Source organism: Hippopotamus amphibius, chromosome X, assembly GCF_030028045.1.
Source record: "Hippopotamus amphibius kiboko isolate mHipAmp2 chromosome X, mHipAmp2.hap2, whole genome shotgun sequence".
Taxonomy (NCBI): domain Eukaryota; kingdom Metazoa; phylum Chordata; class Mammalia; order Artiodactyla; family Hippopotamidae; genus Hippopotamus; species Hippopotamus amphibius.
Genome location: NC_080203.1, coordinates 32705187 through 32721031, shown reverse-complemented (window position 1 = coordinate 32721031; position 15845 = coordinate 32705187). Strand labels below are relative to the sequence as shown.

The 15845-nt window shown below is 39.3% G+C and overlaps 1 protein-coding gene and 1 non-coding gene across 4 annotated transcripts in view; one reads left to right on the top strand and one right to left on the bottom strand.

Annotated features, from left to right (window-relative positions):
• Positions 1–15845, top strand: part of DOCK11 (dedicator of cytokinesis 11) — a 181314-nt gene that overhangs the window by 91934 nt on the left and 73535 nt on the right. For all 3 annotated transcript variants that reach the window (XM_057719162.1, XM_057719161.1, XM_057719163.1), the window contains exons 23-29: positions 631–720; positions 5988–6106; positions 7644–7713; positions 7794–7919; positions 8862–8933; positions 9844–9990; positions 12965–13048. In XM_057719162.1, coding sequence (XP_057575145.1) covers positions 631–720; positions 5988–6106; positions 7644–7713; positions 7794–7919; positions 8862–8933; positions 9844–9990; positions 12965–13048 — 708 coding nt within the window. The remainder of the gene's footprint in view (positions 1–630; positions 721–5987; positions 6107–7643; positions 7714–7793; positions 7920–8861; positions 8934–9843; positions 9991–12964; positions 13049–15845) is intronic.
• On the bottom strand, positions 2502–2608 carry LOC130842839 (U6 spliceosomal RNA). Its single transcript, XR_009050611.1, has one exon. It is a non-coding gene; the product is annotated as a U6 spliceosomal RNA (small nuclear RNA).

Below are 15845 nucleotides of genomic sequence, written 5' to 3'. Positions count from 1 at the left end.
CATCATTTTATCGGAAAAGAAACTGAGGTTAGATGATTTACCTGAGGTCACACAGGTAGTAATTAGGGGAAGCAGGTCAAAATCCGAACTTCATGATTCCGGTTCCTGATACAGTCCATGCTGTCCACAAATCCAATGTCTGTAGATTCCATATAGGACAGCTGGACGCTGGCCGGTTGCAGGGCCAGGGTACATTGGGCACTGAATGCCTGAGACCGTTATTCCGGTGACTCCCTGCTGCTGTCTTTTCTTCACCTGTCAATTCAGACCTCTCTTCCTGCTTCTCTTGTTAAAACATGGAAGCAGCCCAACTTCAGAGACTACGCTAGCCAAAAAAGAAATTAAACAAATGTTCGATTAGTTGGGCATAAACGGTGACCTACCTGGTGTGCTTAGGTACACGCTGAGTGTGCTTGGTTTGTCTGCTTTGTGTGATGGTTGAGAGGACTCTGGGACTCATTTAGGAACATGCGTGTTGGTAGCTGCATATGCCGAGTTGGGCCATTAGAAGACCCAGGGAAACAGATTTGCAAGATTCTGCGGTGGGAGGGTGGTACACGGAGGTAGAGAGCCCTGTGTTTTGCAGGTAATGAATCACATTTCATATGGCTGTGTCCATCTGTTTTTCAGGATCTACATGTGCACAAATTCTTCCATCATTGCCAGCTGATTCAGTCAGGCTCGAAAGAAGTTCCAGGGGCGCTCATTAAGTATTTAAAGGTAAATGAACAGCAGCTTTCTGTGAAAGGTTTGTTTTTCATGTCTTTCGGTTGCCACATATTTTGATGGGGGAAAAGAATTCAAACGAACACTTTAAAAATACTTCTGGCTATGTATCCTCAAGAGAACACTTTCTATTACGTGCTTTTCCATCAAGTGGCTGCTTAGAAGCAGACAGCAGGATTGCTACCTTAGGAAGAAAATGTTTTCGCCAGAATTTGACAACATATTTCTGAAAATCTCATGAAAATGTTTATTACCGTTCCATAAGTTGATTTTTCCAGGTCTTTTCTCATGTTGCTGACGGCCTGGTAAAGGTGGAGAATGCTATGGGGAAAGGGGCCAGGAGAAACGGAGTCACTTTTGCTTGGAATAAAATGTGAAATGATTCCTGTGTTCATAGGCAAAAGATTATCAAAAGGGGCAGCTAAAAAGAGAGAACCTAATTTCTGCATGTTGCATAGGAGAGAGTCATAAATAGCACCATATTTTATCAAAGGTATTGAGATGAGAATCCAGGACTCTCTTTTCCCTAAGGTGGTGGGACAGGGCGCACGTCATGGGACCCAGCTAACAGTGACTTTTGTTTTGGCTGCTCCTTCAGTAGATCAGCCATGGCCAGTCTGAGGGATTTTTATTTTAAATGAAGCCTCTACAGGATTTTGCTTTAGACATATGTTAATAGTGAATGATATTCTCAGGAAATGAAAATGTTCATTTCTTTCAGAGAAGTAGTATGCCATGAGATAATACACGTATGGGTTCTGGAATCACAAACTGAGTTCGTGTCCCAGGTCTGTCACTTATTAGTCCTGTGATTGACCTTGACCAAGTTATTTAACTGCTCCAAGCCTCTGTTTCTTCTTCTGTCACATAAAGATAGAAACAACACGCACTTGTAGGGTGGTCGTGAGGCCTTAGTGAGCTAAGGTGTCTGCTGTACAGTATTCATTCATTCCACACTTTTTTCTTGAGTGCATCCTACAGGCCAGGCTTCATTCTAAACATTGGGAGGATAAGTGAAAAAAAACAAACAATATCCCTATTTTCAAGGAGCTTACTTTGTTGTGGGGACAGATGGACAATAAACAGGAATGAATATATGTGTATATACACAGTGGTCCATCTGTATTCTCGGGGGATTGGTTTCAGAACCCTCCATAGATACCAAAGTCCAAAGATGCTCAAGCCCCTTGCAGTCAGCTCTCTGTATCCACAGTCGTGGAACGTGTGGATACAGAGGGCCCACTGCATATGTCGCAGCAGGTGGTAATAAGTGCTATAAGGAAAACCAAAACTTAGTGAAGGGGAATAGCAGTGATAAGGAGTCCCTCTTTTAGATAAAGTGTCAAAGAAGAGCTCTCCAATAAAGTGACATTTGACAGAGACCTAAAGGAAAGGAGGGTGCCAGCTATGTGGAATTCTGGGGGAGAGCTGGGAACAGCAAGTGCAAAGGCCCTGAGGAGCTTGCTTGGTGCATTCAAGGAACAGCAGGAGTTCCAGTGTGGCTGGCACATGGAATGATAGGCTGTCACATTGGAAAGGTAGCTGGGTTGCTGGTCAGGTAAGGCAGCATAAACGATGATGAGGAGTTGGAATTCTACCCTGAATGAGATGGGAAGCCTTGAACAGAGGAGTGACATGATGTGACTTTGGTTTTAAAGTATTCTGCCTGCCATACAGAAAATATATTGTTGGAAGGGTAGAATCAGGGAGGTAGCCGATAAATGGTGGCCACTATTCTTTTTTTTTTAATCTTTTCTTTTTTTTTGCTTCTTTTTTTTAATATGGAACGCTTCACGAGTTTGCATGTCATCCTTGCACAGGGGCCATGCTAATCTTCTCTGTACCGTTCCAATTTTAGTATATGTGCTGCTGAAGTGAGCACAGTGGCTACTATTCTTAATTATCATTAAGAAGTATAGTAATCACCTAACTTCAAATCCTTTTCTTGGGTAGTAGCTAGAGCTCGTGCTCTATGTATGAATGCTTTGTCTGTTGAGGTCATCAGCTTTTCCAGTGGGGAAACTTTGTAAAAGTTTTAACAGAATTGAACAGAACACTGTTTTCCTATACTGGTATTAGAATGGAGAAAAAAAAAAAAGTACTCACATTGTGTTTTTTAGGGTGTGGAATTTCTGATACTTATGTGACCTATGCTCACCCTCTAGTGGCAGTGAATGAAATGCCATGTGATTATAGAAGGAGGCAAACTCCTGTATGGAATGTTAGTACTGAAAGGGATCTTTAGCGATTTTTTTTTACAGATGAGGAAACTGAGGCCTGAGGAGAGTGATTTGCCTGTGGTCATTCAGCTGGTTAGTAGAGCTGAGCTGAGCCTGTCTCTTGAAGTGTCTCTTGACTCATCCATAGTCCGGTGTTCTATCAAACCTTGCTATCTGTTGTCCTTGTAAATGACGTTGTTTCATCACTTCATTTAACCATCTACATGTTGAGCTCTTATTATGTGTTAAGTATTTTTCTAGATGCTATGGGGCTTGCAAAGAAGAAAACTTAGGTTCATTGTCTAGAGGGATCTTACAATGTCAGAGAGACGGTATCCACTTAAGTCAAATGATAATATAAGTCAGCAGTACAAAAGATAGTCCAAAGCAATATGTAGCTAAATGTCAAATGTGTGATACAGGTTATAAATGCTGAGAGTTCACAAAACTGAGGAACCACTGAGACTAGAGGGTTCCCATCTTTATCCCTTTGGTTCTTTGTTTTATTCATTTATTCAATCATCCCCCAAATATTTATTGAGCACCTGCTATGGGCCAGATTGTTATATTGGATGCTGGGACTATAATGGGAACAATTCAGACAACATACCTGGTCTAGTTGGGGTAGAGAGATTATAAATAAGTTACATGACATAGGGATGAGTACTGTGAGGAAAACAGAACAGGTTAATGGGCTCTAACGTGACCAGGAGTGCAGTCGAGATGGAGTTGTCAGGGAAGGCCTGTCTCAGGAGATGATGCCATTTCAAGCTGAAAAGAAGCTAATGAGAGGAAGACAGCCATAGGTGATAAAGCTGTGTAAAAGGATGGCAGATGTGTGAAGCACAGGAAAAAAAGCAAAGACAGCATAGCTAGAGCACATTGAGCAGCAAAGTGGGAGGATGGCCTCAGATGAGTGGGGGGCGATAGGCAGGGTACCTGTGGGATGGGGAGCCCTTCACAACTTGTTTTTCATGGTGTTTGGTTTTGTTTGTAACAGAGGGAAACGGCATTGTCGAATTTGCCTTTCAAAAGGAACCCTCTGGCTGTGGCGTGGAGAATAAATTCTAGGGGAACAGCAGGGATATCCCTTCTGCATGGAAGGTCCATCTCTCTTTTCTGACTGACGTGATCCTACTTATCCTTGAACTTGCCTCCTCTCTGAAGCCTCACATGACATTCCCTTCTCACTTGCAGGCTTGGTTGCTTCTTCCTCTGTGTGTTTCGTATATACCACTGTTGTACTGTGTACTGCTTCTATTGCAGTGATTTAGTTCCAGTGTGTTTTCTCCTCCATAGTCTGTGAACTGCTTGATGGTAGGAACCATGTGTTTTTGATGTGCTTGGCAATTTAAAGCTCATTTCAGTATGCCTTTGTTGAATGAGTGAATGAATGGCTTCACTGAAGTGGGGGTTTGAACTTGACTGGAAAGCGTGGCTAGGATTTGGCTAAAAAATGTGAACAAAGGTAGGAATGCATTTGATATATTCAAGGAACAGTCGAGACACCAGTTTGGCCTTGTGAAGAATTATGAGTGTTAAGGCTAAAAGTATAGGTTGGGTCTTAAGTAACTTAGACTTAATACCTGAATCAGAGTTTCTCAGACTTGGCGCTGTTGACATTTGGGGCAGGATAAGTCTGTGTTGTAAAGGCTGTCCTGTACATTGGAGGGTGTTTAGAAGCATCTCTGCCGTATGCACTGGATGTCGGGAGCACCACCCTGATGGTGACAATTCAGAGTCTCCAGACATTGCTGGATGTCCGGGGCGGGGTGGGCAGGGGTAGTGGCAAAGTGGTTTCCGGTTGAGAACCGGTGCCCTAGGTAATGGAGAAGCATCAAAAAAATCCTGATGGTGGCAGAAGGTGGCCTGACGTAACCACTATTTAAGGAGAATTAATTTGTGGAAATGAGAGACATATTGGGAATGAGGAGAAACTGCATAGAGCTACTAGAAAATTATTAAGACTCTTTTGGTTATAGGTTAGAGTCCTGAAAAGGGGCGATGCCTGTAAGGATAGAAGAGAGAGGGCGAAAGGAAGGAGAAACCTGAAGGATAGACCATGGGTTCCTTGAGCTCAGTTTCTTGCCTTGTACATCTGGTTGGAGAGAGGCTGCGCGAAAATCTAAGAGGTCAATGTTGAGATGATTCAGATATAGATGAGAGAGGCCTGGAAAGGGGTGGTGAGAGTGAGGATGGAAACACAGAGCAAAATTAAGGGAGACTGTGAAAGATCAATATTGAGTTCCTTAGTACAGAGACCCGTCGTACCCATCTCTGTATCGCCCATGGCACTGAATATTGAATTGGTGTAGATGGTGCTCAGTGAGGTTTTTTTTTGGTTGGCCAGTTGACTAAATGAGTGAGCGAATGAATAAGTGAATGAATGAATGCTGAGAGAAGGGAAGGAAGAAGGAAGAAATGTTACAGTTAGCTGCTTGTATCATTTCCGCATATACACAAACATATTTCCTCTCTTTGATGTCACCATGCTGATCAGTGGAGATAGGGTGTCAGCTAGCACTTTGAGGAAATGTAATGTGAGGCTGTTAGAAGGCAAAGCTGCCTCAGTTTGTAGATGGTGCCAGTGTAAAGCCAATTATATAGAGAAACACACTTTACTGAATCCCACGTAACTTCTCACCACAACGTGATGGCCCACATTCCTCTGTAAAACACACAAATGGTGGGGGGGGGGGGCCCCGTAGGCCAGTCTCCATTACCTCCAAACACACCTCCTCCTTGCCCCAATTGAGTGTTGGTTTACCAAGAGTCTGTTGTCTTTATTCCAAAGCCTGTTGATCCCAGTTATACTTGATATCTTCGATAGAGCATTTAATATTAAATGAACCAATAAAATCTGAGTACCAAAATAGAGATGTGGATAAAGTAATTGACAAAGTCCCCTGTCCCCTGAAGCTGGTGTTTCAAGTAAGCTTATATTCTAGTGAATGTATTTCTCATTACGTAATTTTTTGTTTCACCTTTGCGAGTTATATCACATTTTGGTTTATTTTCATAACTAATAATGACTTATTTTAGTGTTTGCATGCCATGGAGATCCAAGTCATGATACAGTTTCTACCTGTAATTCTCATGCAACTCTTCCGAGTTCTCACAAATATGACCCATGAAGATGACGTGCCTATCAACTGCACCATGTGAGTTTCAGTGTTATAATACGAAGAAGCACCTTTTGTTCCCTTTTGCATTTCTTCACTTGAAATATAAATTTGTCTTCCAAGTGAGAACCTCAAAGTCAGAAATCTAATATCAGTTTTCTCTAGTTTCATACTTCTCAGACTGGGAGACATATCCGCAGGCATAGATGATACCAGAAACCATAGGATAAACTTAGTGTGTTTTCCTCAACCAGGTGTTCTAAAACTGCGTGTTAGAAGCTTTGAAAAATGTCTGTTCCCAGACCATACTTCATACCAATTAAACCAGCATCTCTGAGAGTGGAACTCAGCATTGGTATTTTTTTTTTTAAGTTTCCCTGATGATTCCCTAATGCAATGGAGTTTGAGAACCATTGCCCTTGACCAGTAGTGTCCAATAGAACTTTCTCCAGTCATGGAAATGTTCTAGACCTGCGCTGTCCAATATGGTAAGCCATTAGCCACATTTAACTGTTGAGCACTTGAAATGTGGCTAGTGTAACTGAGGAACTGAATTTTTAATCGTAGTTAATTTTAATTCATTTACATCACCACTTGGTGACTAGTGGCTTCTCACATTGGACAGTGTGGCCCTAGGCCATCAAATTTTACTTGAAAGAATCATGGAGCGTTCTTTTTATATGAAAACAAAGAGATATATTGTAGAGTAGGATGCAAAATACACTTGAATTTTGAAATTAAAGTAGGAGTTTTCTAAAAAATTGTGAGCTCAGTGCTGGGTGTTTCTGGCTTTGCTGCTTCTGCTGTTGTCACAGCCTCTCTGGAGCCCCAGGGCTCAAGTTCCACACACCTGCATACTGTTTGCTCTTCTCTGCTCTCGGGGATAGTCTGGTTGTAAATTTAAGAAGCATTATTCTAGTCCAGTGGTTCTCAACGTGTGGTTCCCAGACCAGCAGCATCAATATCACCTAGGAGCTTATTAAAAATGCTGATCATTGAACTTCACCCCAGACCTAAAATATCAGAAACTCTGGGAGACGGGTAAGTTCTGATGCACGCTAAAGTTGAAGAACCACTGCTGGTCTCACCATTTTAAAACTTTCTTTGAATCTTATATTTACTTCCACTTTTAGTTCGTATCATTATACCTGCTCTGTCTGTCCCTTCCCTTTCCCCCATCTGTTGACATGCTTAACATTTTTTTCTATTCTTTTCCTTTTATTCTCACTAGAGGGGATTTCAGTATTTACCTTACTGAAGGTTTTTGTTTGTTTACTATACAGTAGCTGTGACCATACTTCAAATGTGGTTTAGAAAGGAGATGAAATACCTGGGTTGCCAAAATAAAATATCCTTCTTTTGAGCCAGGAAGTATATTTTAAAGGCCCCGAGCATGTTAGATGCTGAAATCTTTGTTAGACCCAAATTAAGATGACATTTAACACAGTCAGCTCACCTTTAATTATTGAGGCAGTATTAGGTATTTTTAGAATCAGACATGATGGTTTTATCGAACCATCAAACTATAGTGGTGAATTGTAGCCTGACGTGCCGCCTTTTGTGAATGTTGTTTCAGGGTTCTCTTACATATTGTATCAAAGTGCCATGAAGAAGGCTTGGATAATTATTTAAGATCCTTCATAAAGGTTTGTGGAGTAAACTTTCTTTCTGAGCGATTTGTCTTATGAGAGAATTTTGTCTTACCGTTCATTTTCTTTGATTGTAGTATAGCTTCCGACCTGAAAAACCCAGTGCTCCTCAGGCCCAGCTGATACATGAAACTCTGGCTACTGCCATGATAGCGATATTGAAACAGTCTGCAGACTTTTTATCGATAAACAAACTGCTAAAGGTAAGGACACAGGACGCAGCAGGCCAGGAAAGCAGCCAGAGGCATGCTTGTTTGATACCCTCCCATTTCACATCTAGTCTTTCATCATTTCCTCACGTGACTCTCCTTTCCCCCACCACTTTGCCAATGCATCCTTGTCCCCCAGGTTCTCCACAGAACGTCCTTCATTCCCTTCACCCTCCCCCCCACCCCCCACCCACAGTCGAATGTGTAATAGAAAAAAATTTGGAGGAAATAGACCTGAGCTAGAATCCTCTATTCACCACATAATAGTTCTGTGACCTGGAGCCTGTTATTTAGCAGTTCGGAGCCTCCACTTCCTCATTTCTAAAGTATAAGGAAAGCATTTGACATGTTGTTTCTAGCACATAGTAGGCATTCGGATGGTGGCTCTTATTATTGTCGTGAGTTTTACTATTCCTATTAGTAGTGGTAGAATTTCAATGTCGGGTATTTTAGGATGTATCTGCTTGAGGCTTCTCTCTACCCTTCAAATTACACTCCCACGAACACCTCTGCTACTTGGGCTAACCCCAGTGTTGTACCAAGGGCAGGGTTGGGTCCCCTACTGGATGCAGGCCATAGAAAATTTATTGTCTGTAGAGAATTTAAAAGCAATAAGAAAATAAGCTAAACGTTGATATGCTCTTATCACCACATGTAGGCAAATCAAAGCAGTATCAGTGATAAAAGAGCCCTCCTCACTGAGTGAAACATTCCCACTAAACAGCCTTTGTGTATCACCAGCCGGCCCTGAGGTACACTATTACCTTTCCCCCCCATACAATTTGAAGGTATTCTGTGGGACTCAGACAATTGCAATCACTTTAAAATGTTATTAAAGTTCAGAGACAAAATCCATAGTGATTTGTCAACCTTTGCTAAGCTTCAAGGATTTGGGTAATTATTAAAGATTGATTTGTTTTTATTTGTTTATTTTAGTACTCATGGTTTTTCTTTGAAATTATTGCAAAGTCTATGGCCACATACTTGTTGGAAGAGAATAAAATTAAGGTAAGTAGGCTCAAGAAGAATATTTAACATAGGCAAAGAAGGCTAATCTTATTCACAGGTAGCCATGATGTGCAAATCCTCGTTTATATTTTAAGGTTCTTAGCCCTTAGCTTTTAAAATTTTGCTTAAAAAAAAAAAACAAAAGCCAAGCAATTGATGTATTGTAAAAATCTGACAGTTCATATGTTTTCAAAGTCTAACTTTCAGAGACTCTTGCACGTAGATCATTTCCTAGGAGGTATTTGCCATGTTAAAATGCATTATCTTTGAAGCTTTCCCTTTGTCTTGTGGTTTTAAAATGTCTATGTCGAAACATACATTTGGAAGAAGAACAAGTACCAAACAAGAAAGAACCATTCTCTTAGAAAGGCAGAAGGCATGTACAAAGTTAAAAACACTTTATGTAATACGTGTGTTCCTGGAATGTACTGTATACATTTAGTTATATTTTTAAACTCTTTCAAAAGTACAAAGAAATTTTCTCAGCTCTAGAAATTGAAGGCTAAGACTTGTAAAGTAAAAAAAAGTTTCGCCTCACACTTATCGCTTTTATCAGACTTTTCACAGAACAGGTTTACTGAAATTGAGATGCATGGATACATGTGTACTTTGTGTGTCAGGAAAAAGATGGAATGACAAACGGATGTGTCTGTATCTCAGGAACACGATTCCAAAGCTGGGTCAAAATGACCTACTCTTGTTCGTGATTTTAGTCAGTTATGGTATTAGAGGTCCAGATAGTTCCTATAATGTAAAGTATACGTTGAACTAGCCATGTCATTTTTAAGTTGGGAGAAAAATTATACTCCAGTTAAAACACACATTTATATACAGAATGTGTTTGAAAATAAAAACAGCAACTGATTTAGACCTTTTGCACCTCTTTTTTTCTATGCCTATTTAATTTAAGCTTCCCAGAGGCCAGAGATTTTCTGAGGCATATCATCATGTCTTACATTCATTGCTTCTTGCAATAATTCCCCATGTGACGATTCGCTATGCAGAGATTCCTGATGAGTCCAGAAATGTCAATTACAGTTTGGCTAGCTTCCTGAAGGTGAGTTAAAGGCAGCCAGAACATGGTAAGGAATTATTCTTCACCAATATGATCTTTAAAGCCAAAGATAAAAATTACTCACTTTCTAGAGACTCACTTAGGCTGCTAGAGAAACTTTTGACTGAATTAATCCATCAGTTCAGTTAAACAGCCATGTTTGATCCCCCACCCCCCAATGGCTGATTAATTAAACCAGAGGTCCCACACAGATGGCTTGTTTAACATGGTGTTTTCAAGTATATTAATTTGAATGCCTTTAGATGGGGCATGTACTTTCTAGGCTACCACAATCCCCACCACTCCTTAATATACCCCTGACACTCTTTATAAATTTAAGTAGCTTCTCTGACCCTGTTGGCCTTTGAGTTTGTAACTCTTGAACTAAAGCACAGTCTACACGTTGCTAGTATAATCACCATCTACTTGTTGCTAATACATGTAAATGAAAATTGTTCATTTTGATCAGTGAGATTAATTTGAGAGACACTAGAAACTCCTATATTTGTGAAAGATGGCACATTTCTTGTTATATGTTGTTATTCTCAGTATGTAAGTGGCAATGCTGGAATGTGATTGTTTTAGAATGTGGGTAATAATAATATTTGATTTGTTGCAGAGAAGGAGCTTGGATTTGTAATGCACTTAGTTTTTACTTCTTTCAACTCCTCATCTTCTCACAGCCCTTCATCATGTCTCAACCTTATTTTTAAGAACCTCACAGTCAAGAATCCACCCAAGGCATTTTAATATCTAACACACCCTTGTTTTCTTATTAAAAATTCACAACTAGGTTTTAGACTCCAGAGCGTGATTTTCTGATATAAGACCTCTCTTTGCCAGAATTAAAGTTTTAACACTATTACATGAACCCTTTTGTGTATTAAAAACCAAACATCCACATATCTTTTTAAAGTAAAGTTGAGACTATTTGAAATATAAAATCTCCGTTTCTTCCATGGAGTTTAAATTTGAAGTTTGCTATATAAAGGGAATAGAACATAGTTGATTTAATAGCAGTATTTACCTCATTCAAGTCAACAAACCTTTGTCTGTCTTCTATGTGAGAATCCAAAGATGCGAGAGGTTATCTCTGTAATTATATCAAATATATATACAAGATAAAGTGTGCTGTTATACTGAAAATACAAACAACAAGATACAACAGGAAACCAAGAAAGGGAGGGATTATGACCAGGTATTATGGACAGAGACTAGAAAAATAGTTCCCCGAGACAGGGTTGAGGGTGTTTCAGGTAGAGGGTTCATGAGCAAAGGTGAGATATGCGCATTCAAGAATCGTTTAGGGATGAGCGAGAAAATGATTGTGCAGAGTTTAGGATGTGTGGAGGTAGAGCTGGAAAGGCCATCTGATGCCAGATGATGAAAGGCCTCGAATGTCAGGCTATGGGATTTCGATTTGGAGCCAAATGCCGTGGAGCTATATACCAAAGATTTTGGAAGAAGTGAGGAAAAGACCAGAGACAAGGCAACTAATTAGAAGACCAGTCCTTCCCCCTTGTGTGCCTGGCAGAGTCCGTTTTCCGTTTCTCTTTTAGGCTCAGCTCTTCCCTAAGCTTCCCACACAAGGCTGATCACCCCTTCTGTTGTTTACCCTCCCTTTCCATACTTCTGTAGCTTTTTATTGTGTTGTATTTTAATTATTTGTTTGTTTATTTGTCTTTGCCATTGGACAAGGCTAAAGACCATGTCTTATTCACCTTTGTATTTCTCTAGAATGTAATACATTGTTTCAAACACAGTAGATCCTCATAATGTTTTTGGATGAATGGATAAATGTAAGCCTACCTCATTAATCCAGGTGAGAGGTGATGAGGCAGTGGAAGTTGAAAGGAAAGGTGAGAAGTGAGATGCAAACAGCCCAATTAATCAAATATTGAGTTCCTTCTATTTCACAGGAATACTCTAGGTATGATGGAGAACATAAGAAAAAGACTTCCTATTGTCCTCTCTAGGTGAAAACAGGAAAATAATAAGTAAAATACAAGCTAGTATAAAGTGTTTAAAGGGCCCTGTAGACCAGGGTGGTTAATGAAGATGGGCTTCATCATTGAAGAATGGGCAGGATTATGTAGAAGTAATGATAGAATTGCTAGCTAGACCTGGCATGAGCAGAGACCCAGAGGTGGGAATGCATAGTGCATCTTGAGGGGATAATAAGCCGATGAGCTGTATTAGGAGATAAACCTGGAAAAGTAGGTTGGGACAAGATCGTGAGTGTCCTTGAATGCCAAGCTACAGAGTTTGAAATTATGTTAGAGGTAATAGGGAACTATGGAAAGCTTTTGGGGAAAAGGGTGACATAATTAGGGCTAGGACTTAGAGATTAATCTGGAAGCAGTTGGATGGAAAGATTAGTGGCAGCAAGACAGGTTTGAAGGATAACTGCGATTGTGTAGTTGCAAGGTAACGAAAGCCTTAACTAGGAGAGTGACAGCAGGAAAATATGAACAACTAGGAGGGCTCTCACAGAGGAAGAATGTTTTGTAGGCCAAGACTTCACAGGACCCAAAGCAAAACTTCCCTTTTGGCCTGAAATGTTCACATAGGCAAGCCCCACTTTCAATGGCTAACTGACCACCCTACAGTTCACTTTGAGCTTTGAGAGTTAACCAAAATGAAGCAGTATAGCTAAATAGATTACATATAATATATATGCCTATATATGTTTATATACATATATGTGTTGTATATGTATACATGTATTTGTGTGTATATATATGTGTGTATATATTTTATTTTGAAAATTGTACAGTTGAGTCCCAATTCCAACAATGTCATTTGCCCTGTATCTCTTTTAAGGTCACCTAAATCTCTGAAAGTTTTTCTATTATCTATAAAAGTGAGAATGTCATCCCCTTAATGTGGAAAAAATTTTAAAAGTTTTGAGTTTTAAAAATTTGATAGACTTTTGGAATTATGTTACTAACTGTTCATTTTCATTTGGTTTCTATAGCGCTGTCTGACACTAATGGATAGAGGATTTGTTTTCAATTTGATAAATGACTATATATCTGGATTCAGCCCCAAAGATCCTAAGGTAAGTTATGAGGACACAACTGTAGTGGGTGTCAGACATTAGAGTGTGAGAACAATGGTGACATTTATTCTCCTCTGGAGAATTTGGAACTGCTTTTTTCACTTAGGTACTTTGAGTATAATTATACCTCAAAACAGGGAATAATGGATAGTGTTTTGGGGGTCCCCAAGACTACCTCATGTTTGGTGGTTCACTGGAATGACTCACAGATCTCAGCATATAGTTGTACTCATGGCTAAGATTCATTACAGTGACACAATAAGGATGCTCAGTTGGATCAATAAGGGGAAAAGACGTCAAGTGGAGTCCTTGGCAATCTACGTGCAGGCTTCCTGAGTGCCCGCCTTCCTGTGAATGGTCACACACAGCACATCCTCTCTCCAGCAGTGAAAATTGAGCCACACGTGTGCAATATTTCTCTTTAGGGAAGCCCATTTGAGACTCAGAGCTTAGCGTTTTTGTTGGGGGCTAGTTACATATTGGAGGCTGGTCAAAATTCCAGAGCCTTGGAAAGGACAGGTAAAGCAGATGTTCACCATAAATCACATTGTTCGCACAGTGCTGAACAGGCTGGCACAGAAGGCACAACCTTATCAGGTAGGAAATGTTTGTTTCAAGATCTACTTTCCTACACCACAAAAAAGAAAATCATAGGCCAATATCCTTGATAAACACAGATGCAAAAATCCTCAACAGGATATTAGCAAACTGAATTCAACAATACGTTAAAAGTATCATAAAACACGATCAAGCGGGATTTATTCCAGGGATACAAGGATGGGTCAACATCTACAAATCAATCAACCTGATTCATCACATTAATAAAATGAGGGATAAATATCATATGGTCATCTCAATAGATGCAGAAAAAGCATTTGATAAAATTCAATATCCATTTATGATAAAAACTCTTAACAGTGGGTATAGAGGGAACATACTTTAACATGATAAAGTCCATATGTGACAAACCCATAGCTAACATCATACTCAACAGTGAAAAACTGGAAGCTTTTCCTCTAAGATCAGGAACAAGACAAGGATGCCCACTCTTGCCACTTTTATTCAACATAGTATTGGAAGTTCTAGCCACAGAAATTAGGCAAGAAAAAGAAATAAAAGGCATGCAAATTGGAAAGGAAGAAGTAAAACTGTCACTGTTTGCAAATGACGATACTATATATAGAAAACCCTAAAGACTAGACCAAAACTCTGTTAGAACTAATAAATTAATTCAGTAATGTTGTATGATACAAAATCAACATACACAAATCTGTGTCCTTTCTATATACTAATAACAAACTATCAGTGAAATTAAGAAAACAATTCCACTTACAGTTGCATCAAAAAGAATAAAAAACCTAGGAATAAATTTAACCAAAGAGGTGAAAGACCTGTACACTGAAAACTATAAGACATTGATGAAAGAAACCAAAGAAGCCACAATAAATGGAAATATTCTGTATTCGTGGATTGGAAGAATTAATATTGTTAAAATGTTCATACAACCCATGGCAATCTGCAGATTCAATGTATTCCCTATCAAAATTCCAATGGCATATTTCACAGAACTAGAACAAATAATTTTAAAATTTGTATGAAACCACAAAAGATCCTGAATAGCCAAGACAATTTGAGAAAGAACAAAACTGGAGGTATCATGCGCCCTGATTTCAAACTCTACTACAAAGCTACAGTAATCAAAACAGTATGAGACTGGCGTAAAAACAGATACACAGATCAGCAGAACAAAACTGAGAGCCCAGAAATAAACGCATACATATATGAACAATTAATTTACAACAGAGGAGCAAAGCACATACAATAGAGAAAAGACAGTCTCTTCACTAAATGGTGTTGGGAAAACTGGACAGCCACATGCAGAAGAATCAAACTAGACAACTATCATACGTCATACACAACAATTAACTCAAAATGGAATAAGGACTTGAATGTAAGACCTGAAATCATAAAATTCCTAGAAGAAAATGTAGGCAGTAATCTTACTGACATCCATCTTAGTGATGTTTTTGTGGATCTGACTCCAAAAGCAAGGGAAACAAAAGCAAAAATAAGCAAATGGAACTACATCAAACTAAAAAGCTTTTACACAGTGATGGAAACTATCAAAATGGAAAAGCTGCCTACTGAATGGGAGATATTTTCAAATCATATACACATCAAGGGGTTAATATCCACAGTATATAATGAACTAATACAATTTGACAACAACAAAAACAAGCTGATTTAAAAATGGGCAGAGGATCTGAATAGACGTTTTTCTAAAGAAGGCATACAGATGGCCAATAGCACACGGAAAGATGTTCAGCATCACTGATTATTGGGAAATGCAAATCAGAACCACACTGCGATATCACCTTATAATCTGTTAGAAGGGCTACTATTGAAAAGACAAGAAATAAATGTTGGAGAGGATGTGGAGAAAAGGGAACCCTCATACACTGTTTGTGGGACTGTAAATTGGTGTAGCTGCTATGGAAAACAGTATGGAGATTCCTCAAAAAATTAAGAATAGAACTACCATATGACCCAACCTTTCCACTTCTAGGTATTTATCCAAAGAGCATGAAAACACTAATTCAAAATGATATGCACCCCTATGTTCACTATGGCATTATTTACAGTAGCCGAGATATGGGAATAACCTAAATGTCCATCAATGATGAATGGATAAAGAAGATATGGGGTGTGTGTGTGTGTGTGTGTGTGTGTGTGTGTGTGTGTGTTTAATGGAATACTACTCAGACATTAAAAAAGAATGAAATTCTGCCATTTTACA